We start from the raw sequence: 25564 nt of genomic DNA, 5'->3' as shown, positions 1-25564 counted from the left end.
TTCGTTCCGGTTGAGACCACTGCCGATGTAGATCATAGCGTTAACGATCTGACTTACACCACTCTGGCGGTTGACAGCTGGGGTGGCTCGAACCGGGCCGCTGCTGCTATCATCAACGAATTTCAACAAGACAGCAGAGACGGACTGGCTACTTGAAATCGAATATCGTAGATCCTAAGAAGATCTGCTTCGCAAGAGACAGAGCGAGAAGAGAGACGGCTGGTTAAAATTTTGAAGCAATTCATGAGTCAGGTTTGACCATCCTGTAGTCCGACGGCCGTGAAGGCAGGAACTATACGAGCTACACGGAGCCAGATGAATGCCGGCGAAAAACACGTGGTTGTCATCACTGAGCCAGGCAGCCGCCACGTGACTCATTTTACGTCCGAGTTCGGCCGCGCCCTGCACTTGTTCAGCTGCATAGCGGCAACGGCCGCTGCTTGCTGCACGGCAACCAGCTGAACCTCTTCCATCTGCTGCTGAGCCCGGATGGCACGACCACGGGATCGAAATTTTTATGGACCCATCGGCAAGGCCTGTGCTGAAGAGGCCTGAGAGAAGGACGTTGTGGCATTCAAGCCTAGGTCGGGGCCCGTGTCAAACCTGCCGGTCGACCTGATTCAGCAGCTGAGCACCAACCAGCAGCTGCTGTACCTTTCGGCCTCCGGCGTTCAAAACAGCTCTGTCTGAAATGTGGCGGCCCAACGGCGAAACGGACCATCGAACCATGTCAGGTGAATATGAAAACGCATTTTCCTTAAAGTTATAGCAATCAGTGTTTAAAGTTCATCAAGTATCATTGGATATTTCGTATGCTCACTGTTGAGTATTTACTTATTATCATACCTTGTGCCATGTTATGTCGCATCATTTGCTGGTTAGTTCATACTTACTAACATGTTTTTATATGTATTCTGTCACATTTAAGGACTCTGGAATAATTACATACACTAAAGGGGTACATTAATCTTGCATGATGTAATGCTCAGTTCGTAGCAAATTGTTCCAATAAATTCTAATAAATTCGGCTGCGACTTTGGCTTACGCAGCTTGCTCCAGAGCATCGCGGTGCTCCGCGACATGCTGCGGCACACATAGTCCTCCAGCGTAGCGGGTACTGGGTCCGTCCGGAACGACTGCTGCTGGGTATGGTGTGGCATGAGAACCGCATGGTCCGCGAAAAGGCGGTTCCGATCGTCGCGCCGCTCGTGAGCAACAAACCGAGAGTCTTCTTCAGGACGGGGTCTTCGCCATCGCAGCGGTAAACCTCGAGGCCGTGAGGTACACCAAACTGATGCCCTGGCACGGACCAGTCACACAGCCTCTACTGCGAGACCTCAGCGACTGCGACCTACGGGACACAAAGTGCAGGCACCGCTGACCATCTTGCCTATCTGGTTCACACTAGGAGTGCGACGCAGCGCCGCACTGCCGAGGACGTCTGCGGCTGGAGCTGGAGCTTCAGCAATATGTGGAGCCCAGCTGCGACGGCATTTCTGCTACCGTGCGATCTCTGCCAATACGCGTTTTGGGTTTCCTGTCTGTGAGCAGTTGCTGTTTGGGCCGGTGCATCGAATACACAGGCTCCGGCAAAGAGCAAGATGTGCATGGGTCCAAGGTAATGCATGACTTAAGCTGTTTGTTTAAGTCAGGTACTTTTGCTCCGATCACGATGGCCTCGATCCGATCCGATCCGATCCGATCCAGCACGATCCGATGGATGGAGTTTGTAGACGGCATTTGTTTACACGTGATTTTAGAATTCCGTGCGTTTTCAGTCAGGTCAGAGCGCAGGAGCTTTTGGTTGTGAGTTGTGCGCATATGTTGGTCTGGCGCTCCCTCCTGCAGCTGCATAGTCATGGGTCGTGATGGGGATGTGGTCATGAATTTAGACGTCTCATTGATACTGCCGGTTTCGCAATTTTACCTGCACTAGTAATATGTATGTGTGTTGTGATATAAATGTATATATATATATATATATATATATATATATATATATATATATATATATATATTGTATGCGTTTACTTCATAAAATATGATATACAACATATATCTAATATGAATATATAATATATTGGTGTAATGCATAAGCAAAACATAACTGGACGAAGTTCGTGAAATCCCTCGTACCTGTCTCCTCAGGTGGCTTTCACGACTCTGTCTCCCACCCCCAATCATTTTAGGAAATTGAGCCCATATGTGAACTTATGTGGCATTAATTATTTTGCTGATAACAATCGGCCTTTAAGACTCAGACCCGACAAATCAGGCATTCAGACAGAATTTGACATTCAGAAAGTTCTGGTTAAACGGCGTTATGGAGCAAACATTGTTATTTTGTCAACGCTCAACCTTTCAAGATGCGTTTACGGTCACAAGGTCACGGTTGGTGACCCGGTAACCTTGACCGGGGTAATCTTGACAGGGATGACCTTGGACCGGGAATGATACCATGACCTCATACCATGACTGGGATCGTGACCGGGACCTTACCCCGTGGAATCGCTTGGACGCGTTCAGAACACTTACTATCCACCCATGGTGGTCGGTCGAATGACGGTTAAACTTTAAAAAGTTGCTGCGTGAATCCCGTGATCGTACCAGATCCATAATGTCGGCCATCTTCAGATCGTATAAGGCCTTGACTGCATTGTGTTATTTTGATCGTCGTTCAACATTGTGACTCGAGGCTCCACGGCCCATTTAGAAGCGAGCGGGGACATTTGGACCCATGGACGATCTTGCAGTCCCCGGCCATCTCAGAACACCGTCCGTTTGTCTCCCCTTTCCGGCCCAATCGTCTCCCCGACCATGCTTTATAGGCCACTGGCCGTCTTCAAGGCCACTAGACCACTCGCTTTTCTCCTGGTTGGTTGGAGAGGGGCTGTCTGTGGCGGCCGATAGTGCTGAGGCGCGTCAACCTTTTCAGCCCGAACTGGCTGCATCGCGGCCCAAACTGATGGGCATGCCGCTCCCGGTCATCAGCGTATACACTGGCATTGCTTTTCAGCTCTGGGACGGGAGGCGTAAGGCGAGTCCGGCTTAATGATCATCAATATGTTGAATAGTCAACTGCACACAACCGGAATGGATGAGGCTAGCGTTAACAGTCTACCCTGTAGCAATATCCTCAGCAAATCGAATTCCTTTGGCACGTGCCATCATCTAAGATATGCTGCTGTTGCCAACGTCCAATCTGCCATCTTCCTGTACAATGGTCGAGGATCGGTAGCAGCACCCGAGGAGACCAGTACCAACAACACGTAGCGTGGAGTCCGAGGTAAGAATTCATTTAACATCTCGAACGCCGTGGAGACATCGCACGGGTGTCATTCAACCAACAACGTATTCCTTGCTAAGATACTCCCAAAAAACAGAACGCCGGAGATTGTTTGCTCTTCCAGCGATGAGCGTGTTGTCTGCCCTGGTGAGCGGAGCACGGCTGAGCTATAGCCTGAGCCTGCTCAGCCACGCACCTGTGCTGGACGCACGCACCCACCCATGCAATTACGGGGCGTGCGTACACCAGACTGCGTGTTCTTGACGCGCTGTAACAGCAGTTATCCGGTGACGTCATCAGGTCCGGTCGTCAGTTCGGACAGGTCGCCGACGGCGCGACCGGCCGGAGGCACACTCCCTCCTCCCATCCTCGCCATGTCCCAGACGGTGGCCGCCGCCAGGTGCGGAGCGGACACGTCCCCGTCCTCACTCCGCCGGCCGCCCGTCTCTCTGCACCGCACCATCCCGCCGCGCCGGCCTCGGCGGCGGCACAGTGACGTCATAGGGCACTATCTGCGCCGCCGTGAGTCAGGCGCGGCCACTCGGCAGTCTCGACAGTACTCGTCGAAGCTCGCGGCGCGCGGGTGGGGGGCGCGCGGCGGTGCCACGGTGACAGGCAGAGGCGTGTGAGGCCACGGCGCAGGGACGGCCGGACGCACGACGGGGGCGGGTGCACAGGAGCCGGGGACGAGCGAGCGGAAGAGGTGCCGCGGGTGGACCGCTGTGCGAAGGACGCGCTCGCGCGGCGGTGCAGAGTGAGCGGGCGGCGGCGGCCCGACCCGCAGCCGGGATGGTGTGGAGGGGCGGAGCTGGACGGCTGCTGGCCGCCGCGGTATGCCTCTGGACGTGGGAACTGGGTGAGTCTCGCTCCCACGCTGGCGCGGACACTTTCGCTGTTACGTTGGTGCCCTGTATTTTGCTGTCTGCTGTCGCCTTACGTCAGCTAATTCGGAATATGGGAATATCAATTACCGGGCACGCAAAGCTGTCCGGCTTTAGAGCGCCCTGTAGCGTGCGTGCGACGCTATATTTTGGCAGGTGTTTAGTCTTGCTCCGTGGCTGCTGTCGGGCTTAGATGTGGCCAACAGTCACCACGGACACGAAAAGAAATGAACCCTCGGGTTGAGCTATGCGTTCAGCACAGCTCAGGCATATAGGTGAACAGGACTATCCTTTACGGTATGATACGGAAGCCTGGGTCGCCGACCATGACAGCAGACCAAGCGCTTTCAGCCTCAGCCGCCTCCTCGAGCTCCCGGCTCCAGCCGAACTATCCGCGCATTGCGCCGCCCCACATCCCGCACTCCCATTAGACCTGACCAGATTCTACCCGACGCAGCCGCGACACGCCCGGCCGATGGCGTGCTTGGGCCCACCTATTGGCGCGTGCCGTGGCGTACTGCGCGGCCCCTGCGCGGCAAGGTGGAGGGGAGGGGTCGGCGCGGGGTGCTGCGTGACCTTGCGCGCCGACCGCCCGGCCCATCCGTACCGCGCACGGGGGCTTACACGCGCCGCAACCGTCGCACGTGGTGGCTGGCGGCCCGCTCTCCCTTTCCGATGAGGGAGCAGGCAAGCCGAGAACGTCCGGGAACTTAGCCGATGGTGGAATCGGACTCCGCACTGTCGTCTCGTCGTGGTCTGCAGCGCGCGGCGATAAGGCAGAAGCACGTGTGGTAAACAGGCCTGGCTTCGCCGAAGTGCCGAGCGGACGTCAAGTGTCCGGGGTGTGCAGATGGCTGGTGACGGTGGGCTCGTGGTGCAGCGAGTTACTGGGCTGGCACGGTGCTCTACTCTCCTTAATGCTACGCACAATTGCACGGACGAAGCATGCCCGGAATGTGCAACGCGCCAAAGTGGCACGCTTGCTTGGGCCGCTCTACGGGCGACTACCATATTAGCTAACATACACTCGGAGCGTGTCAAAGTATCCTATGTATGGCGTCATCTTACAGAAGGAACTGATGCAAGGAACCCGCTGGGAATACCATGTGGTCTGTTCAGTCTTGCACTCATGGACTGATAAATACCAGTACGTCGCCTTGAGCGGCGCAGCACGGATGAGACCGCGTGTGGTGTGAGGGCTGTCAGTTTGCGTGCGGATGATGTTAAAAACAAGCTAATGAACCAGACGCATCCGGCAGCCGATACCAAAACGTTTGGCCAATAATTCTCAAAGTATGTTCGCGAGAATTTGAAAGGGACTGATGACCGATACAAGGTCTACTGATGCAAAATTCGCGCACAAATGTGCGATTAAAATAACTCGAAAACGACCCGTTTTAAGTCTGATCAGGATTAATCATAGCCGACGAAACCGATGAACTTACAGTGAGTTACTTTTTTCAGCATGACCGAAACACAGCGAGACGCCATTTTCGGGGTGCATGAACGACAGAAGAAAGATGGTTACACTCCAGCGTGATTCGCATGGCCCGATCGCTCTCAATTAAGGCCGCAGCGTCTTGTACTCAAGATCGGTTTCGAAAGGGGTGATGTCGTTCGATTACCGTCCCATTTACGGGTCATGCAGTTTTGAGACCCGCTGTTGGGCTGCGGTTGGACATTGGCCCGTAATGCGATGGTTTAGGTCTCCACCTGCCCCGGCTGCTGAGATTTGACATATCAATTCTCAAATTTGACATATCAATTCTCAAATTTGACATATCAATTCTCAAATTTGACATATCAATTCTCAACAACGCCCCCCAACGGGCGGACCCGCCGCTTGTGCTCGAACCGTTTGACCGGCTGCATGCACTTAACCACGCATTTGCCGCATAATCATCCGTTTTCCGTCGTCAGAACATGCTAGCATCATTTCGTTGTGGCGCTGAGCAGATCTGGACCCAATTCTGTATTCAGTTTTTTGTTGTTACAATTATGAAATTTTACTTGTTCCGTGTTAATCGAATGTTGGAAGGGAATGGAGTGGGATAGGTGGATTTTGGGTGATGTCATGTTGCAGGAAAAGTCACTTCGGTCAACCAGTTTACATGTCAATGCCAGATAATATCTACAGCAAAACTTTTATGAACCTGAGCTTCATGTTCCTGTAAACTCCATGAGTATGCAGTCACTTGCTGCAAAGTTATGAACTTTTAGAGCGCTTGGCGGCCGGTATGGGGCGGGTCGGTCGAGTCGAAAATTTAATCAAGTCGGACTAACTCGGGCGGTGTCTCGCTTGTAATCACCGTGCTTGACACGTGAGTCATTGTGAACGTTCGTGCTGAACTTTTCGTCGCTAGCCTCCTTGTTTTAAAAGCACAAATCGCGCCTGTTCGACTGTATCACAAGAGCTATTTATCATGCGGGTGAACTGTACCACGATAACTTTCTCGGTGTGTTTCCTACGAAACGAAACGAAACAATAATGATTTGACGAAACGCACATAATCCTTCCTTGTCACCAACTTACCGGGAGGTCTGCTGCCATGTTCAGGCACAGGTGTGGTCAGAATGCGTCTCCCCTCCTCCCATTATTTGTGCATCATGTTTTGCATGCAGACGTTCGTGTTTGTTTCCTTATCTGGGTGTTGCTCAGTCTTCGATCAAGACAGATGCGCTGCGTAAAGAAAGAACCTTGGATACCATGCCGCACCGTCAGACAATGCCCCTGGTCTCTGACCGCCCCCCCCCCCCCTACTGACCCCCGATTAGAGCGTGCCACATTCCTCCTCGTGGGAGCGCTCTGAGTCACGCACCTGGTGGCTGTCGCATGCCAGCTGACACGAAATCTGAACCTGTGTGGAATGACGAGGAACTGACCAGTCGGAGCTCCCTCCAGGCGAGGTAGCAAGCTTATCAAACCACCCGGAAAACACAGTCAAGTGCTCTCGAATCAAAATTCACAGATTGGTGATTTCCACGCTACGTCAAGCCATAAATCTAGATGCTAGATAGAATCTAGAACGCCACAGTGTCGCATTGGTGCATACTGTCAGTACAGCGGTATGCCAAGCTTGACGGCTTGAACGTCACAGTGTCGCATTGGTGCATACTGCCAGCACAGCGGCAGGCCAAGTTTGACGGCACGCGCTAGGCATAATTCAGCGCGAAATCATTCCGTCGTGATGCAGTGCTGGTGTGCGGGCGTGATAGCGGCCAGCTCAGTCAGCAATGATCCGCCCCTGGGAGCAGAGCGTTGAGACATTTTTCGCCACACACGAGTCGTGCCGCGCGTCTACGCATTCTGCTGCAGTGGCGCACCTGGAACTTTCTTGCGGGGCGGGGGAGTGAGCCGAGCTCGGTGAGAACACACAGCGCGGGTTTTCAACTTTCTGTCAAGAGCCTTCTATTGGTAAAACATGAAAAAAATGCGCTTGTGGGGAGCTCCCCCTCCCCCCCCCTCGTCCTGTGCTGCTCCTGCGTTATACAGTGTACGCGTCATTGCCACATTTGACGGCTGCATAGTCTGTCTGTCGGCTCGAGATAAGGCCTGTTTCCTGGCTGTCCGGAGACGGCAGTGCAGGCTTGGCCTGTTTGGGGACGCGATGGCAGAGCTGCGCAGCGTCGTGCCGCGGGTGTCCTCAGTGCCGTCTCCATGGCAGAGCGGTGCGATGTCGTGCCACACCGCTGCAGTGGTATCCACCGCTCTGTTGTCTCCATATCAGAGCGGGGCGGTGTCGTGCTGCTCTGCAGTGGTATCCACCGCTTTGTTGTCTCCATAGCAGAGTGGGGCGGTGCCGTGCCACACCACTCTGTTGTCTCGCTGGCGTGAAGGCTGACGCAGAGGGGTGGCTCGCGTACCTCATGGGATGTATGTAATATCCAAGAATTTTGAAGAAAAAACTGTGTCCATGAAAAAGTCGGATTTGTTTTGTTTACATGCAAAAGTGAAATACACTGATTTCATGTAAGCTTCTGAAAAAGAGTCATACGTTTTCAACCTTTACAAATATCAAACATCGGAAATATTGTCAGTTTTTCGCTTTGCCTGCCGCCGTAACGCAGTGAACAAACACGTTTCCATAATGAACGTACCTCGTGGTTCATTTTGTCCGTGACACGACTCACACCGAGTCGTGTTACGGACAAAACGTCGACAATTTTTGCAGCGTAAAGGAAGAGAAAAGTGCTGACAAAAGTAAACATCTACCTGCCATAGAAATCAGCGTGGGGCAATTTTCTGCATGACTGCGTTCGACCTGTCGTCAGCACGATTGCCAGCTGGAATTCGTGACGGCAGGCGTGCAATTTTACCTTCCCTTTTTCATTTGCCTCTTAACTTAACTTCAGGTCTTAGGCACTGCCTAGAACGTGGTGCATGGAAGTTTGTCATCTATGTATTGTTGATGATATTCATCTATCATCATCCATGCGTCTCTTTTCATGTCCATCTCATTTCAATTTCTTCCTTCCTCATTTTTAATGTTGACTTCACATGTGTAGGAAAGGCTTTCTTTCACTGCTACTTCCACTGACAAAGCCCATCTCCGAGATTCAAGGCGTTTTTTCCTGCCCTCTATATCTTACGATTGCTCCAACGCTATTGATTTACAGGCAAAGCAACCACTCACCATATCAGCACCGTCACTCACGTTCCCATGGCTACACTCGCATCAGGTAGTCCAAGTCCCTTCTTTTCTATCCTACGCCGTATTCCCGAAAGTTGGGGACAAGTGCCACCCACCTGACGCACTCGCGAGCTCAAGAGCTAAATCAAAGTCGCACGTCCTGGTCAGAGCGATTTATTTCATCTGGCAGCGCTTTATTTTTCTGCTGACGGGCTGACATAAAAAATTATGGCAGCAGCGGCAGCCAGCGCGTAACGCCACAAACCACGTCACTTTAAGGCAGAAGATTGGGCCATGATTGGTGCTGACGGACCTGCTGACGACAGATCTAACACGGCCCATATCTAAGTCAAAAGTTTTTTTCTATGGGCATAATTCCGTGAGAGAATCCTGTCGCTGCTTGGCAAGACAAGGTTTTTCCTCCTACATTCATGTATCCCTCACGCGATGTACAATCCATTTGTGATCGATGGGCTATTGTTGCAGTTGTTGATCATTTGTTACTGGCAACGCCACGGCTGAGGCATGTCTTGACAACAACAAAAAACAGCTGTGAGTCCGGCAGGCAGACGAAGTACTTCATTCTTCACAGACCAGGCGGTGTTTCAAGCCAACAGGAGCACTGGAGGCAGCCAGTTTACAATGCGACAAAATGACCAAACCCATGCTGAACGCATGCGGTAGTCTGATATCGTGTCTGCCGATTGTTTTTATGGCTCCAATGAATGGAAGTTAATGCGATACCCATGCAATACGGGCATCACCAGATGCAAAAGGGACTTTTGGACACCTTTAGCACCTTAATTTAGCTCTGTTTACAACAAAATGACGATAAAACAGTTTTATCTCACAACTGTCTGCCGGTTAGAACGCTACATCTGACGTGCGACGGATAATGTGAGAAACCCGCGCCACCACCAACCTACTCGGCCTCATACCCCAAAGCACCTGTTCCTCTCAGCAGCAGAAAACCCCGGATAATCCTTGATACGTGTCGCTCCAACGTACTCTACTTACCTCTGAGGCTACAATTAGGGTATACACAAACAACAAGCCTCCTAGATCGGACGCTGTTGCCAGGGACGTTCTCCATGGTAGATCCTTAGAAGAGACGCACAGAGCCTTAAAGAAACTGACGATTGGCTACATTATTCAGGCCAGTCAGCTCCTCACGACACGAACATAACCAACGGCATCACACAGCCTTGCACTGAACCCGATGCATTACCATGTGGCGGGCATTCAAGCCCATCTGTCCCAAATAGCACGACTCCTTTAAACGCCGCCTAGCAGACTGATCACGTTCGTCGCAAAATTCTGTGGCCAGCCACGACTCTTACGACTAGTACTAAGCCTAATTTTGTGGTATTTTCTACCGTTTAGTAGGTGGCGTGAATCTTTGCTGAAAAATGTGTGAAAAACGCTGATCTGAGGAACATTGAAAAGGCACTGTTGCCGTTAATCTGTGACATGAGCACTGATTAGTATAGTTTGCAGTATATTTCTGTCACCTGCTAAAAACTATCCTGATTAATGCGTCTAAGTTTGCCATCATTTTGTGGGTCAGCCTGCTCACGCAGCGAAACATCAATGTTTCGACATGTGCTTTACACAAGCTCACGTTGCAAGCGTTAGCGAGTGTAAACTTATACTAGGCTTTGAGTTTCGTCTAACTGGGATGGCCTGCCGTAATGTGGTTTGATCTGTTGTCATTTGTTTCCATTTTCACAATTCTGTCACCAATTAGCTTGCAAAATTGTCTGTGTCTGTTGCCTATTTTTGTCGCCGGTCATACCCGATAAATCGGAACCTTTTATCTCCCTCTTCCCCGAATTCGGCCATAAACCCCCGAAAATTGCCCCGTCATTCTCCGTCTTGCGTGAAAACCGTGATGAGGCAAACGGAGGCGAGATTAGTTCGTGCCAGGCAGGTGCCATTTGCTACTCTGCGGCGAGGTCGTCGATGAACAGTGAATCAGAGCAATGAGTTGCCAGAGCGATAGAGACAGCGCCCCGCCATACCTGCTGTGCTCGCAGCAGCTCCTCATCCGCTGCACAATCCCATGGAACCGGCGCATGTGGCCTGTATTAGGGCTTCATTAAAGCTAAACTGATTGAGAATGTATCCGAAATTCGTGCACATTCATGGCAGATGGCCTCCATTCATAGCTAACTTCCGCATTCTTATTGCATTAGGCGCATCTACGCACTCGGACGGCCTGCATTGAACTGGGGAATTTCCATCCATGCGAATTAAGTTTTTTGCATGGTACCGGAACAAGTCATAGCGTCTCCACGTCTACAAAACTAACGAATGTGAGTTTCCACGGGAAGATGTTGTACTGCCTGCGCACCTAGCTGCTCAGCGTGCTATATATATATATATATATATATATATATATATATATATATATATATCAAATAAACTGCGCCGGTGTCGCAACTGCGACCGTCGTCACCTCTCCCGCCGTGTCACCCCGTCTTCATTGTCATCCCGACATCCTCGTGCTCTCGTGGCGTCCTCCTATCATCCTTCCGCAGTCCTGTTTTCGCTCTGCCGCCCGTCCACGTCATTAGTCTGTTGAGCCGGCGGCGTCCAGTGCGGCGCGGGCAGAAGAGTGCCGGCCGTAGACTCACCGCCACTGAATCACGGCGTGGCGCCAGGTGCGGACCCAGTCTGACCCCGCCGACACGCTGGCGCCGAGCTTAGGCGGGTTTCCTCAGCAGGCCGACCTGTTTGGCGCACGGAGGCCGGGGCGTGACCCGAATGGCGAGAGCCCGGGCTGCAAGGTCATCGGTAGGGAATGTTCTGGGGCGTGCGCGTGTTAGAGACCGCTACTGTGCGGCAGGTGGTGCAACCACGTGACTCAGGCGGGGGGGGGGGGGGGCGGAGTAAGATGCTGGGGAAGTGAAGTCTACCGCAGCCCGTTACGTGACCAAGGTCCTTTATCAATGCTTCTCACTGTCCCTCTACCTCTGTGTTTCTCTACACTCTGTCTCCGTCTCTCCGTCAGTGTTTATCTCCGTCTCTCCGCAGCCCTGTCCCTCTGTGTTTTCTTTAGGTCACAAGTTGTTTAAGGCCGGAGGGTTTTTCCACTTGTTTAGTTTGTTTCGTTAGCTGAAGTTTTTGAATCCTTTGTTTGACATTAGTGATACATGATTGGCGATAGTCGTAAGGTTATATTAACGTTTCACACAACCCTACACAGTTCGAAGACGTTACAGTGATGCGGGGTTACGAAACAGCTTTTAACAACGCGAGTTCAAAACATTTTCACGAGACATTTGTGCATGCCGGCACCCCCTTACAGACCTGAGCAGACGCTCAGACCGCTGGTAGGGCAGCTCAAGTATAAAACAAGGCACTGCTTGTTTAGGGATGGTTTGTCCTTTCTGAAGGGCAGCTTGGGCAGCCGATGGTAGGAGTGGGTGCAAGTGCTTCCAGCCCCCTAACAATGTATATGCGTACTGCGTACATGCGTACGTGCGTGCATGCGTGCAAACACGCGTAGTGCGTACGTCCATACGTGCGTGCGTGTGTGTGTGCGTGTGTACGAGCGTGCGTGCGTGCGTGCGTATGTGCGTGTGTGCTCTAGCGTCGTCTCCAACACCCAGCCACCTGCGGGCGTACTTGAATGGTAACGCTGGTCTCTGCTCGGCCGGCACTAGTGCGTGGGCCGGGCGTGACGTCAAGGATTACGGTGAGATACCGTCTAAATGGACCCCGCGGCTTGGAAGTGCTGACTCATGCTCCCTGATAAAACGCCCGCACTTGGGCTCGAACAATTGTGGTCAAACATTCCAGGAGGAAGATAATAAAATCATTCGCCATGTGAGTGAACTTCGTGCCTCTGCCGTGTCTGTTCGTCGTTGTTCTCTGCGCGGCTCTACACCCGTATGCAGGCGATGCTGATTGATCATCCAGTTCTACGTGTATGCCGAAATATTTATATCATTGATTTCAATGCCAGCCTTAATAATTTTATCTCATCATGTGCTTCCAAGCACAGATCATACATATCGACAATATCTGTAGAACGTGGTGAATGTGCCACACAACACCGGCTGTGAGTGGAGTGCTCACAACGCTCGCTGCGGCTGGAGCCCGTCGTGATTTGTTCACTTACCAAACGCTCAGAGTGTTCTGCCCAATTCACTCTGTCGACATCTGTCTCCATTCGAGCACGCACTCCGAGTGTCAGAGCAGTCATAGTGAGTGTATAGTGAGTAAGGTGAGTGTGCCGTGGCTCGGCTCGACACTCAGTGTCAGAGTGGTCATAGTGAGTGTGTCGTGACTCTGCTCGACACTCTAAGTGTCACCGTAGTCATAGTGAGTGTGCCGTGACTCGGCTCGACATTCTGAGTGTCTGGGTAGTCATAGTGAGTGTGCAGTGACTTGGCTGTCAGGGTAGTCATAGTGAGTGTGCCGTAACTCGGCTCGACGCTCTGAGTGTCAGGTAGTCATAGTGAGTGTGCCATGACTCGGCTTGTCTGCGTGACTCGGCTCGGCCGTCACTCCGCCTGTGAGGCAGCGCTCGGCGCCGTCCCGTCCGTTACTGGGTCCTTTGACGGTGAGGCGGTGAGACATGCTGCCCCGGCAAACGCACGACCGGTTACTCACCACCATCGCAATCCGTGCCCGGGGCGGGGAAAATGGGGAAGAAACCTGCGAGAACGGGGAGGGATGGCGTATCCAGCCGAGCGTGCGGGACGCCGGGAGGAGGAGGGGGTGGAGGCACCGGCAAACACGTAACGGCGACGGTCTATTGTCCCGCGTCGGTTGACTCGGACAATGCGGGTCTTACGTGACGCAGGTGCAGGGGTGTACGCTTCGTGACTCACTGCTAAACCCATACTGATAACATGTGAGTCATCGAGGAATATGTTATGGCCGGCCATGTCGGGTAAGGCAATGTCAGGGGAACTACTTACCGCAGTGAAAACAACCAGTTTGCTCGAGGGAGCATCGTATTTATATCTGCTTATTGTGTGTGTGTTGGGGGGGGGGGGGGGACTATTCGGTGCAACGGACAGCTGACATCAACGCAGTACATACCAGCGGGACCAATAACACTTGGGGCTGAGTATTTATTTGTATGGCTTTCTTTGTTCACAAACCTACGTTATCAGTTGTGCATATAAAAATCTTTATACGAAGATATTTGGCATCCGCAGAGCTTCGTCCCAATTGTTTTGTGTCACATTTCTAACACGCTATTCGTTGCATCGCATTTATCCGTACACTGTACCTTCTTGCGTGAATTTCTTCGCACGCACGGTTTTTTCCTGTCATATACGCAAATATGCTCGCATTTCTCAATTTCATTTCCAGTTGTCGCACGCATGACCTTATGAAGCAAGTGAATGGCATGGCTCTGAGCTTGTGAATGTCATGTTTCTGCACTGCTGCCTCTCATTCGTCTCCGTGCTCTCAACGATGAAACTCCATTTATATATTTCGGGAGGCCAAGGAAGGACAACCAACGAGGTGATACAAAGGTAAGTAATGTCGCGTGAAAAATACTACAACGCGGGAGGGGCATATGACCAGACAAGCTACATTCCGAGCTCATGCCAATATCTCGTCATCGTTGCGTCTCTGAAGTATGCAGTAGCCAAACACCGTATTTAATACTTCTTGTATGGTATTAAAGCAGCGAAATGTCAACTCACTGACCATGTAGGTATAACAAATATAATGGCGTCGCACGTGAACCCTCGTCAAATGCAAACCACTCAGCTCTGCTGATCGCCGTTGGCGTTCAACGCATCCAGAAACCAGAGACGGATTCAGTGGAGCTATGCATGTGCCATCTGTCCATCCCCAATATCAGGGAGAACTTTTCCGCGTGGAAGGCGGAGGGGGGGAATGGTTTGTGCGATTCAGTGCGTGTCTTATCCTAGAAATTCACAAGAACACATGACTGTCGATGGATGGCTGTCATGAATACTTTGCAGGTGAAATAATCAGTTACATGCGGAAACCCAACAGCAGGGAATAATACGAACATCCACCCCAGCACGTTCAGGGCTATGATGTCCATCCATGTTTCCTTACCTGCACAGAACTGACGAAATGCTTTCCAGGCCCATTTCCTAGCATTAGGAGTTGTTACATCTCCAAATGAGAGAACACAGCCCCATTCACTTTTTTGTCCATGTACAATTTTTAAAGATGCAAGGAAATAATGGACCTGAAATGACTTTTGGCCATCACACATGTATTGCCAATCGCATGCCCTAGAATGCCACTTGACCTTTTGCTCCGTCCGGAAGCGTTTGGTTCTCTCCTCCGTCCAGCGCCGCCATTGTGGAAGACTGGGCTGGCGTCCTGACGTCACGGCCCCTGTTGGGAGATGACAGCGGCCGTGACGCCGGGTGTCGTCCGGGGGGAGGGGGGGGGGGGGGGGGCGCCGCCTGGCCGTCGCCCACGGACCGCAGACCGCCGCCGGCCGGCTGTGACCAGCGGCGGTCCGCTCGGTCATACCAGGGGGCGGTCCACCCACGCTGAAGGCTGTCCTGGCCGGCAGAGTCACACTCACTGAGGCCCCAGCCGCGTGGTCCGGCCGACGCCGCCCACCGGCCGTGCATCCGTACAGCTCTGCTCTCCCACTGGCGGGATGAGGGCGCCGCTGTTTGCTGGTCCGGTGCCGTAAGATGTGCGATTCGCATCCCGTAAAATGCTTTGGCATCCGGTATTCAGTTTTCATTCCATGAGATCTTTATTTCATAGATCTTTTCCACTAGCTCCTTCACTATCCCTATCCATGCGATCCTTGTGATATGCCGTCTTTGGCCATTGTCATCCTATTGCCTCACGATCTTCATATTTTGATATTTTATATACGTTACTCTGCTCTCGACCCTTGCTGTTCGATGCATTGCCGCAGTCTTTTAACCGTTTACCACATCACACGCACCCCTTCTAAATCTCTGATGGCACTGAACTAAATGAATATGCTACGATCGCGCGGCATGGGTGCGATACGATGACCGGTGGTGACGCCTGCCTGCCAGTGACTGGGTGGGCCTCTGCACGCTTTCGAACGGCCTAGTTTGCTCCATCGTGCGGTGCACGGCTGCCCCTAGGCCCGCAGCACCGTGCTGAGCTGTCAGACACGGTCTTGGACGGCATGCGGATGCGGATGTGTTATCCCGACGGAAGGAAACCAGGAGCGCCGAGATAGAAGCGAGAAAGCGCGCGGCGCCTTCGGTTGGTGCCCTTATACATTGCATGACTTTTGCCCGATGACGAAAAAGTCACATGGCACCTGTGCGTCTATCGCCGCTTACAGCGCACGAGGGCTGCATGATTCCGGAGTCCGCTTCCTCCTACCCCCCCCCCCCCCCCCGCCACGGCACGCCTCCCACCACGCGCCTGGACATCCGTCTCTGCCCCCGCCGCCCCGGCGGCTGGCCCGGCGGGACCTCCGGCTGCCCTTATCGGCCGGATCCGCCGGGCGGCGGCGGGGGGGGGGGGGGGGGGGGGGGCGACGCCGTGCGGTCAGTCTGTGCGGCCAGCGTCGAGAGGCCTGGGAGATGCGCCCACGTTCAGGCGGGTGGCGGCGGACGTCGACCATATGGAACCTACGGCGCGCGTGCGGGTCGTGACCGTTCTGTTGCTCTGTGGGACTGTGCCAGGTGAGGGTTGGCACGGCTTCCTCACGGTATGGCGTTCTGGGCCCTGCGTGAGCAACGGCTCGGACTGATAACTCCTGATGATGGATCAGAAGCCGCACGGCAAATCGTTGGCCGCCTAATGCAAATGATCAGCATGCGTACTATTACACCAACAGTTTTCTGTGTAAGTCGGATGGGCACATAACATTCCGCTAGCCGGACCTAAACAGATGTTTCGGATTTTTTTCCTCCCCAGCACCAGGCGCCACTGGCTGGCGTGGCGCCTGGTGCCCCTGTGCGTCAACTCCACATCAGGGTCTCGCGTCCCGCCTTATCACGAGGCCATTCACGCGCACGGGGCACGGGCGGCGCCGGTGCGCGAGAGCCGTGTGTCGTCGACCTTGCTCGGCTGACCTCGCCACGCCCCACAGGGTCACATCAAGCGGCGCGACCGCCGCTGCTGGAGCCGGCCGCCAACCAGACGGTGCTGCAGCCGGGGGAGACGCTGACCGTCCGCTGCCGCGGCACCCGTCCGGTCACCTGGAGCACCACCTCCCTGGCCACGGTGAGGCGAGGTCACGGCCGGCAGGTCGGACGCGCGCCGCTCGGATATTACGCAGGGCGCACGCTCAAAGAGGTCTGTGGCCGTTGAGACCCAATTAGAGCCGTTCAGGGCGCCAGGCGCTCCGCGTTCAACGAAGGTGTCGAAACGCAATGTGGTAATGGCCCGCCGGCTGGTGAAAAAGCGCCCCGTGTCGGCCTCGTGGTGGCCCGGGTTCCATCCCTGGTCGCGTCATGGCCCCTAAGCGCTAAGATGACCTCTGTAGTCGCTGGCAGGTCAGAAAACGAGTGAGCGACAACGTGTGTAGCGTACTTTTTCATACAAAGGTACTTCCTGTGCGCGGCAGACTATCTGACTCTGGATCCCGAGCCCCGACTTTGACTGCACGATGCTGGCAGCATATATCACGATCCATCTTGGTATATCTTGTTCATATCTTAAAGTCTTCGCTGGCCCCGTACCCGGAGGATCGGTATTAAACATCTCACGCGAAGGTTTTTGTTTGTTTTTTGGACGCATTTGCACTCGTCGGCGAATCATTGTCCCGACTCCTCCGATTCTGTGCTGTGCGAGAAGGACACTGTCTCGTGATGGCACCGTCCGACTGGTGACCCACGACGGGGCACGGTGCTGACCCGCGGCTGAGCCGAGCCGCGGCGCAGACTGACCGCGCTCGCGTCGCGCGCGGCTGGGGCACCCGCCGCCGCGAATGGAGTCGGACAGGGTCGGGCCGGCCGCCGGAGCCTGCCGACACCGGTCGCCGAGGGGCCGGCGGGGTCTGCAGACACCGATCGCGGAGGGGGCCGGCGGGGTCTGCCGACACCGATCAACCAGGCCGACGGCTCGTGTTCGGCCCGACACGGTCGGGCAGCGGGACAGGCGGCCCTGTCCAAACAGCGCCGCCCTCCCGCAGAGCGCGCGGCAACAGTCGCGGACACGGATGCGCTGCGGGTGACGGGCGGGGAATACCGACCGGCCTCCAGGCGCCGGTGACAGGATATTTGCTACGATGGTCTGAACGCAGCGCAGCTGGAACAGAGCACCGAAACGGCTGATGGGTTTCGGGGAGGGGGGCGGTTGCCGTCAATACATCGGAACTATTCGGTGACGCATGCAAAGTAAAACATTCAGAACTTGAGAGCTACTCTGCTACCAGCGGAATGTCAAGGCGTTGTCATGCCTGACAGAAGAATCCTCGGGGCGCAGGCACTGCCGTGATCTTCTCTCCAGTGCTGCATGCGCACAGTTTGTGTGCGAGAAAAGTTGTGCGCAAATCTAATTTCAATATCACCTTTTGTAGCAAAAGCCTTATACCTTGAGTTTCGGATTTGAGCTTTGTATCGGAAAGACTGCTTGCTGGTGTGGACCCCCGGCAGGGTGTCCGCTATACCTGCTTGTGGAGATGGCAAAAAGATTTGTGTTTGATTCGTCGGCTAGCGACTCCGAATCTCGGCATGCGCGCTTGATTTTGACGCATGCTTTGAAAGGCACGGCACGAATTTGAGTCGACTCCGATTTCGACTTCATGGGATGCATAGCTCCATTTCCGGATAGACCCTGATGGCGTCGGTTTTGAGAACAACCGGCTAGGACATAAACGGTCTTAGGGGCTTCATCAAAGCCTACGAGCACATTTCTCGTGATGTCTAAGCCGATGTACATTCTCACCCCCACTCCGACTTATTTTCAATCCTAATCGCAAGCAGTCGATTTCACCCTGATTCCACGAAAGCTTGGCCGATTCTGGAATCGACTCAGAATGCACCCGGAGACCAGCGCGAGTCTGGTTTGAAGACCGACACCAGTTTAAAACAAGCGTCCTGCTCCAACCGGACAAAAACGCACCGTCGTCCCTCCTTACGGTTTGCTATCTGCATGCCTGCATATCTGCGGCTATCACTGCATGCGCAGAGGCGGTGTCCCTGACGTAAAATCTTGAGGATGTGACCCTACGGCTTTCCAGTTCAGAGTTCTGATCTGTCGGAGTCATCTGCCCACGCGTAATGTAAACACCCGGCTGGGTTTCCTCTGACGTATCGCCCTGTCTAAGCAAACCTTACCACGTGGCATTTCCATGTATGTACAACCCTGGTCAGCCAGCCACATGACGGCACCCATGGCTTTTCCAACGCACGCCACGGATCGTGCAGATGGTCAAGCCGCGTGACGCGCGCGTGCGTGTATGTGCATCCTGTCAGCCCATCCCAGAGGCCCAGGCCGCTGGCTGGCCCCGCAGCGTTACAGGAGCCTGGGAGGCATGGCTCACAGCGGGCTATCATTAAGTAGATGTAGTGAGCAATACGCACAGTGGGTGTTTTCAGTTGGTGGTATTTGTAAGCCTCCCTGTGGCTGCACCCGCGCTTTAGGTGTGAATAGACCCAATGTGTAGGTAGATAGCGGCGATAGGTGATGTGAAACTGTAATGATCCGACGCTCGGTCACAAGTAAGCTCGCTCCACTCTGTGCCGCTCCAATGGGCACCGCCTGGTTGCTGTGATAGGCTGATGCTCCCTGTGACGGGAATCTAAACAACCACGGCCGGAGATACTGGCTCTTGGAGCGGTGCTTCTACCGCTTTGGACACAGCGTCGTCGATCGCCACATGCGGAGACGCAGGGCCGCTCGCGTGCTGAGCAACCATGACTGTCGATCAAAATCTGGTGGTTTTGCAGTAATCTGGTCTTGTTGTGCCATTCTGAATAACTTTTTTTGCAATAAAATTAAGCAAGCATTGCTTAGCATGGACGCTGATTCCAGAACTCCATCCTATCAGAAGGTTCTACCTATATATTGTTTCATCAATTATCGCTCTGGCTCGGTCTGCTCCAGGTAGATCACATACCGCGCAATGAAACGCCGACGCAACCGCTATATCATGACTCGCGCTGAAGCCGTCTCATTGCATACGGATTCCATTAAAAGCGGCGAGACGCAAATGAATCGTACCAACGCTCTGCTGACCGTTTTAGGGTTCGACCCGCTACATCCGGCGGATGATGCGACGCTGAGGGCATCGCGGTAAGCAGCCCCCTTGGCTGCTCGGGGCGAGCTGCTGGGTCATATGTGCCGTCGCGTTCGTCGCCGTGGGGTGCCGTCGATGCTGCAGTGTGAAAGCCAGCATTGCCAGTCGGTGTTGAAGCTTAAGCTGGACGCGGCGATCGCGCCGGCTGCTGTCGCCCTCTGCCGCCGGATGAACGAAAACACGCCGCGTTGTCGCTTTGCCTGGAGTGTCCCTGGGTCTCTTGTCTCTGGGTACGTCGCAGCGTTTCGTTAGTGTTGAGCCTCCTGCAGAGACGGCATCCCCTGCAGAGGCATCTCTGCAGATGTCTTTGTCGCTTCTGCTGGTGTGACTGTTTTGGTCAGAAATGAAACCCCGGCAAATCTGGTGGTCCACATCAGGAACTTTGGTAAATTATTTCTACACACCTCTCATACGCCCCTTGCCAAATTGCTCACGTAATTAGGGCATCTGTCCTATCAAACAAAATTTAACTTTTTTAATCGTGGGTACGCACATTAGGGCTTGAGTCAATTTTTTCTGCACAACGATCACAATCGGTGTTGTGCGGAACGGTTCGGAACAGAACGGAACAGAACAAAACAAAAGAGAACGGGACGGTTGTGCGGAAGAGTTTGGAACGGAGCGGAACGGTTGCACGAAACGGTTCGGAACCAAATGTAACAGAACGGGACGGTTTGCGGAATGGTTTATCTGTTGTCACGGTTCAATGACCTGCGTCAATGTTTCAGAAATGTTAGCGGTGCGGCTCACTCGAGCCCACTTAACTGCATGGAAAGATTCATTCATGACCTCCCACTTGCTCCGCGTCTTGTGGTTTTTGTCGCCCCTCTTGCAGGGGACTGCTATTTGTGCTGTATGTTTACCGCGGGCTCCGAGCGCCTGTGTCGGCCGATGTGACTGTGTCCGCCGATGTGACTGTGTCGGCCGATGTGACTGTGTCCGCCGATATTATTGTGTCCACCGATGTGCACGGCTTCTGGTGAGCTGCCAGCTGTATGTGTGTGTTGAGCTGTCCGTCTTCTGCAGACCTGTCGATGTATCGTTTGCTGAGCTGTCCGTCTCTCTGCAGACCTGTCGATGTATCGTTTGCTGAGCTGTCCGTCTTCTGCAGACCTGTCGATGTATCGTTTGCTGAGCTGTCCGTCTTCTGCAGACCTGTCGATTTGTAGCGTTTGCTGAGCTGTCCGTCTTCTGCAGACCTGTCGATGTATCGTTTTGCTGAGCTGTCCGTCTTCTGCAGACCTGTCGATGTAGCGTTTGCTGAGCTGTCCGTCTTCTGCAGACCTGTCGATGTATCGTTTGCTGAGCTGTCCGTCTTCTGCAGACCTGTCGATGTATCGTTTGCTGAGCTGTCCGTCTTCTGCAGACCTGTCGATGTATCGTTTGCTGAGCTGTCCGTCCTCTGCAGACCTGTCGATGTGTCGTTTGCTGAGCTGTCCGTCCTCTGCAGACCTGTCGATGTGTCGTTTGCTGAGCTGTCCGTCCTCTGCAGACCTGTCGATGTGTCGTTTGCTAAGCTGTCCGTCTTCTGCAGACCTGTCGATGTATCGTTTGCTGAGCTGTCCGTCCTCTGCAGACCTGTCGATGTGTCGTTTGGTGAGCTGTCCGTCTTCTGCAGACCTGTCGATGTGTCGTTTGGTGAGCTGTCCGTCCTCTGCAGACCTGTCGATGTGTCGTTTGCTGAGCTGTCCGTCCTCTGCAGACCTGTCGATGTGTCGTTTGGTGATTTTTGGCGGGGTCTTCGGCATTCTCCGAAGCCTTGGTCGGCTGCAATGTCCAGACGGAAGCTTTGTCATGCTTCTCAACTACAAGAGAGGTGATCGTACTGACCTGAGAGCAGCACAAGTTCGTTGGGGCACTTGAAGGCCAGGGCTTTGACGCTGCTGTCGTTAAGCACCTACGCATTATTGATTCTTATTTACTTTTTGTAGGACTTTTCCAGCCGCGTGACGATAACGAATGAGACGACGAGTGATGCTGGCTACCCGTACGTGTCAACCTTGGAGGTAAGTCCGCTGATCGTGGCCCCAGACTGACAGGCTCACCTGACTCATACACATCTGGATGTGCACGCAGGCTCATATCCAAATTTTCAGCCAGTGTGAGGCGCCTTGTGTACGATATGCCATATTGATCTGTGTGGGCTTAGCATGATCAGAAGCATTCTCGTCATTCGCGTCGTAAGTACAAGTAGCCAGGTCTTGGGACTGAGTCGTGCACGATTACGGCCACAGAAGAGCTCTCTGCTGCTGTCTTTGTACGGAAACAAATACTGGCGCATTCCACTCACACACGTGAAGGGTGAGCTGGAAACTAGGTGTCACGAACTGCTGAGAGTGATGACGTCTTCATCACGTCACCACGTCATTAATATCAAGGCTGAAGAATGTTACTCATATACCATTCAGCCCACTCTTGCAAAAGTGATAGACGCACGCAGCGTATTTGCCCTCACCACATGGCTGCGGGTCTGACAGTGTTTTCCCTAACCGAGAGGGCGTCAGCTGCCGCAGCTTCTCCTGCGTAACCGGTGGCGTAACCAGTGACGTCTCTCCAGATCCGGGATGTCGGCCACTTGGACGTCGGCTACCAGAGTTGCCAGCTGGCCGGCACCCCGTCTCAGGACCCGGCTCAGAGCGCCGCCAGGGTGTACCTCTTCGTGAACGGTGCGTCCCGCGGAGGGGGGAGGAGAGGGAGGGGAGGGGCGGCGGGTCCCAGTCCGTGCGGACCACCTCCCGGCGACCACCGCTGCGGTCGGGCCGGGGCGGTGGAGATAGCGCCGAAGAGGAAGCGAGCGCGGCGGCCGGCGGGGCGCAGCTGGGTTTGTGGGAACGGCGCTGACGTCGCGGCGGTCTCCATGGCAACGGCCCTGCCCTCTGGTGGTCACGCTCGGACACCAGGAGAATGTAGTGGATGTGAAATTGGTGTCTCATTGACGTCACTAGCGTCATTAACGTCTCAGTAGTAGATGTGAACTTGGAATGTAGTAGATGTGAACTTACTGTCTCATTAGCGTCATGAATGTCATTAAGTAACGCTCTATCTCTCTATCTATCTCTCTTATATATCTATATAGCTATTTAATATGATCTGAGATGAGAGAGAGAGAGAGGAGAGCGAGGAGATATAGAGAGAGAGAGAGAGGAGAGAGAGCTAGAGAGTAGAGAGAGAGAGAGAGAGAGAGAGAGAGCGATAGAGAGAGAGAGAGATGATAGAGAGATATATATATATATATATAGCTCTGATATATATATAGATATATTCTATATGAAATATATATATAACTATATATAGATCGATATAGATATATAGATAGATATATATATATATATATATATCTAGAGATATATATCTATATTTATGGGTGGTGTGTGTGTGTGTGTGTGGTGGGGAGTGGGTGAGTGCGTGATTGCGTGAGTGCGTGCGTGCGTGAGTGAGTGCGTGCGTACGTGGTGAGTGGTGTGAGTGGTGAGTGAGTTAGTGAGTGTGTGCGTGTGTGAATGTGTGTTGTTGTGTGTGCTGTGTGTATAGTGTGTGGGTGGTTGGTGTGTGTGTGTGGGTGTGTGTGTGTGGTGTGGGTGGTGTGGCTTGTGGTGTGTAGTGTGTGTGTGTGGTCGTGCTGGTGTGTGTGCATGTTGTGTGTGGTGTGTGTGTGTCGGTGTGTGTGTTGTGTGTGTGTGTGTGTATGTGTGGTGTGTTGTGCGTGCAGGGTGGGTGTGGGGCGGGTGTGGGTGTGGGTGTGGGTGGGTGTGGGTGTGGGTGTGAGTTGGTGTGGGTGTGGTGTGGTGTGGGTGGGTGTGCGTGCACGTGTGCGTGCTTGCGCGTTTTTGTATGATCACGGGAAACAGCAAACTGCCGCCTGCACGCCGCGTTGTAGCGTTTCGAGACTGATGCGAGCGCATAGCATCTGGTGGTCGTCTAGCTGAGATGAGTCCGTCACATGACCACGACGGACTAAGCCTTATGACTGACTGAGTGTAGGTGCTGAAGTCTGCTCTGGCATCTGGTGGACTGCTTCAGGCTCAGGTCACTCCCTCGACCTTCCTCCGCCTCATCCCCCCCCCCCTCCCTCCTCCCGCCTCTCTCCACACGTACCTGTTCCGCAATGTATATTCGCCCCACGATGAACGCCCTCGGCGCGAATCCGCTGACCTTGTGTGCTGAGTGCGCAATGGCCACTGCTCCTCACACCCACGCCCTCGGCTGATCGCAGACACGGAGCATCTGCTGGTGCTGAGCCAGAAGGACATGTTCATCACCCTGAAGCCGAACGTGCCCGGTGTGATACCGTGTCGGCCCAGTCACCCGGACGTGCGCGTCACGCTCAACCGGAACGGCAGAGAGGTCAGTGACCCGCTCCTGTGCGGGCCGCGGAAGGCGGGACGCCGCCACTCGCGGGTCAGACCTGTCGTGTTGCTGAACCGGCTGGTGGCGCGAGCTGGCGGTCAGATCTGTCGTGTTGCTGAACCGGCTGGTGGCGCTGAGCTGGCGGTCAGACCTGTCGTGTTGCTGAACCGGCCGGAGGCGCTGAGCTGGCGGTCAGACCAATCGTGTTGCTGAACCGGCTGGTGGCGCTGAGCTGGCGGTCAGATCTGTTGTGTTGCTGAACGGGCTGGGGGCGCTGAGAGCTGGCGACGCCGCCTTCAGCCGCTGCCGTCAAACCTGCAGCCCCTAGACTGAGTTTCCCGCGAGTCCAACGTGCTGGTGTTCATAGTTGGGGGGGGGGGGGGGGGGGCTAACTCCGCTGAGGAGAGCAGGGGAGCGTGAACGGAGGTAGTGGGAAGGGGATGGAAAGGGGAAGGGGATGGGCATGGGGTAAGGGGGAGATGTCTGCGGCTGGTTTGATGAAATAATTTGGTGAGGTTGCGTATCGCGTACAGAGTACAGAAGTGTGAACCCGAGCTTAAGCTGCGCCGACTCACATTGATGTATGGACCGACCACCGCACCAGGGGCGCATGGGATCTAGGTCCGAAAAGATGTGTTTGTGTTCCGCCAGCATTTCGGTCGCAAAGACATCGCATGACATGGCACGGTCTGGAAGGTATCCTGTCTGACAAAGTGCAATAGAATGGCGGGGCAACATGCTTTATTTAGACCCACAGAAACGCATACGCACACGCACACGCGCGCGCATGCACACGGTGCTATTGTCAGATATTCTTACACTCGCAGATGTTACGAATGAATATGCAGCTGTTGGCCATCTGCTATGATGTATATATATATATATATATATATATATATATATATATATATCCTTCGCTTTATACATTTTTTATTAAAAATAACTGCAGACTCAGCATTGACAAGATTTTTGACGCATCATTATTGTTTCCGGGCTTTTGACTTGGCATCATCGTTTAGATTAAGTATGGTTCGCACATTGAAAGAACCATATCCATCACTCTTCGCCGCGTTTACAATCATCCCGAAATTCCTCCTCTCATAACGTCAAAGGGCCATCTGGAACAACTACTTAAAGCCTGTACGTTGCGAGTTCCTTTTCGCGGGCCTGATGGACGAATGTATTGCCAAATTGAAGGTGTTGCGATGGGCTCACC

The 25564-nt window shown here is 53.6% G+C and overlaps 1 protein-coding gene across 6 annotated transcripts in view; it reads left to right on the top strand.

Annotated features, from left to right (window-relative positions):
* The first annotated feature begins 3874 nt into the window (after positions 1-3874).
* Positions 3875-25564, top strand: part of LOC119103330 (vascular endothelial growth factor receptor 1) — a 42737-nt gene continuing 21047 nt past the window's right edge. For 3 of the 6 annotated variants that reach the window (XM_037226840.1, XM_037226843.1, XM_037226832.1), the window contains exons 1-5: positions 3875-4142; positions 16849-16982; positions 21933-22007; positions 22559-22667; positions 24215-24345. In XM_037226840.1, coding sequence (XP_037082735.1) covers positions 4076-4142; positions 16849-16982; positions 21933-22007; positions 22559-22667; positions 24215-24345 — 516 coding nt within the window. In that variant the 5' untranslated portion in view covers positions 3875-4075. Of the gene's footprint in view, positions 4143-16848; positions 16983-19977; positions 19998-20176; positions 20232-21932; positions 22008-22558; positions 22668-24214; positions 24346-25564 lie in introns of those variants that run through there. The other 3 variants (XM_037226852.1, XM_037226870.1, XM_037226860.1) reach the window with 3 other exon arrangements.

The sequence above is a fragment of the Pollicipes pollicipes genome, unplaced genomic scaffold, assembly GCF_011947565.3.
Source record: "Pollicipes pollicipes isolate AB1234 unplaced genomic scaffold, Ppol_2.1 Scaffold_2555;HRSCAF=2994_pilon_pilon_pilon, whole genome shotgun sequence".
NCBI classification, from domain to species: domain Eukaryota; kingdom Metazoa; phylum Arthropoda; class Thecostraca; order Pollicipedomorpha; family Pollicipedidae; genus Pollicipes; species Pollicipes pollicipes.
This window is presented reverse-complemented; position numbering and strand designations above follow the sequence as displayed.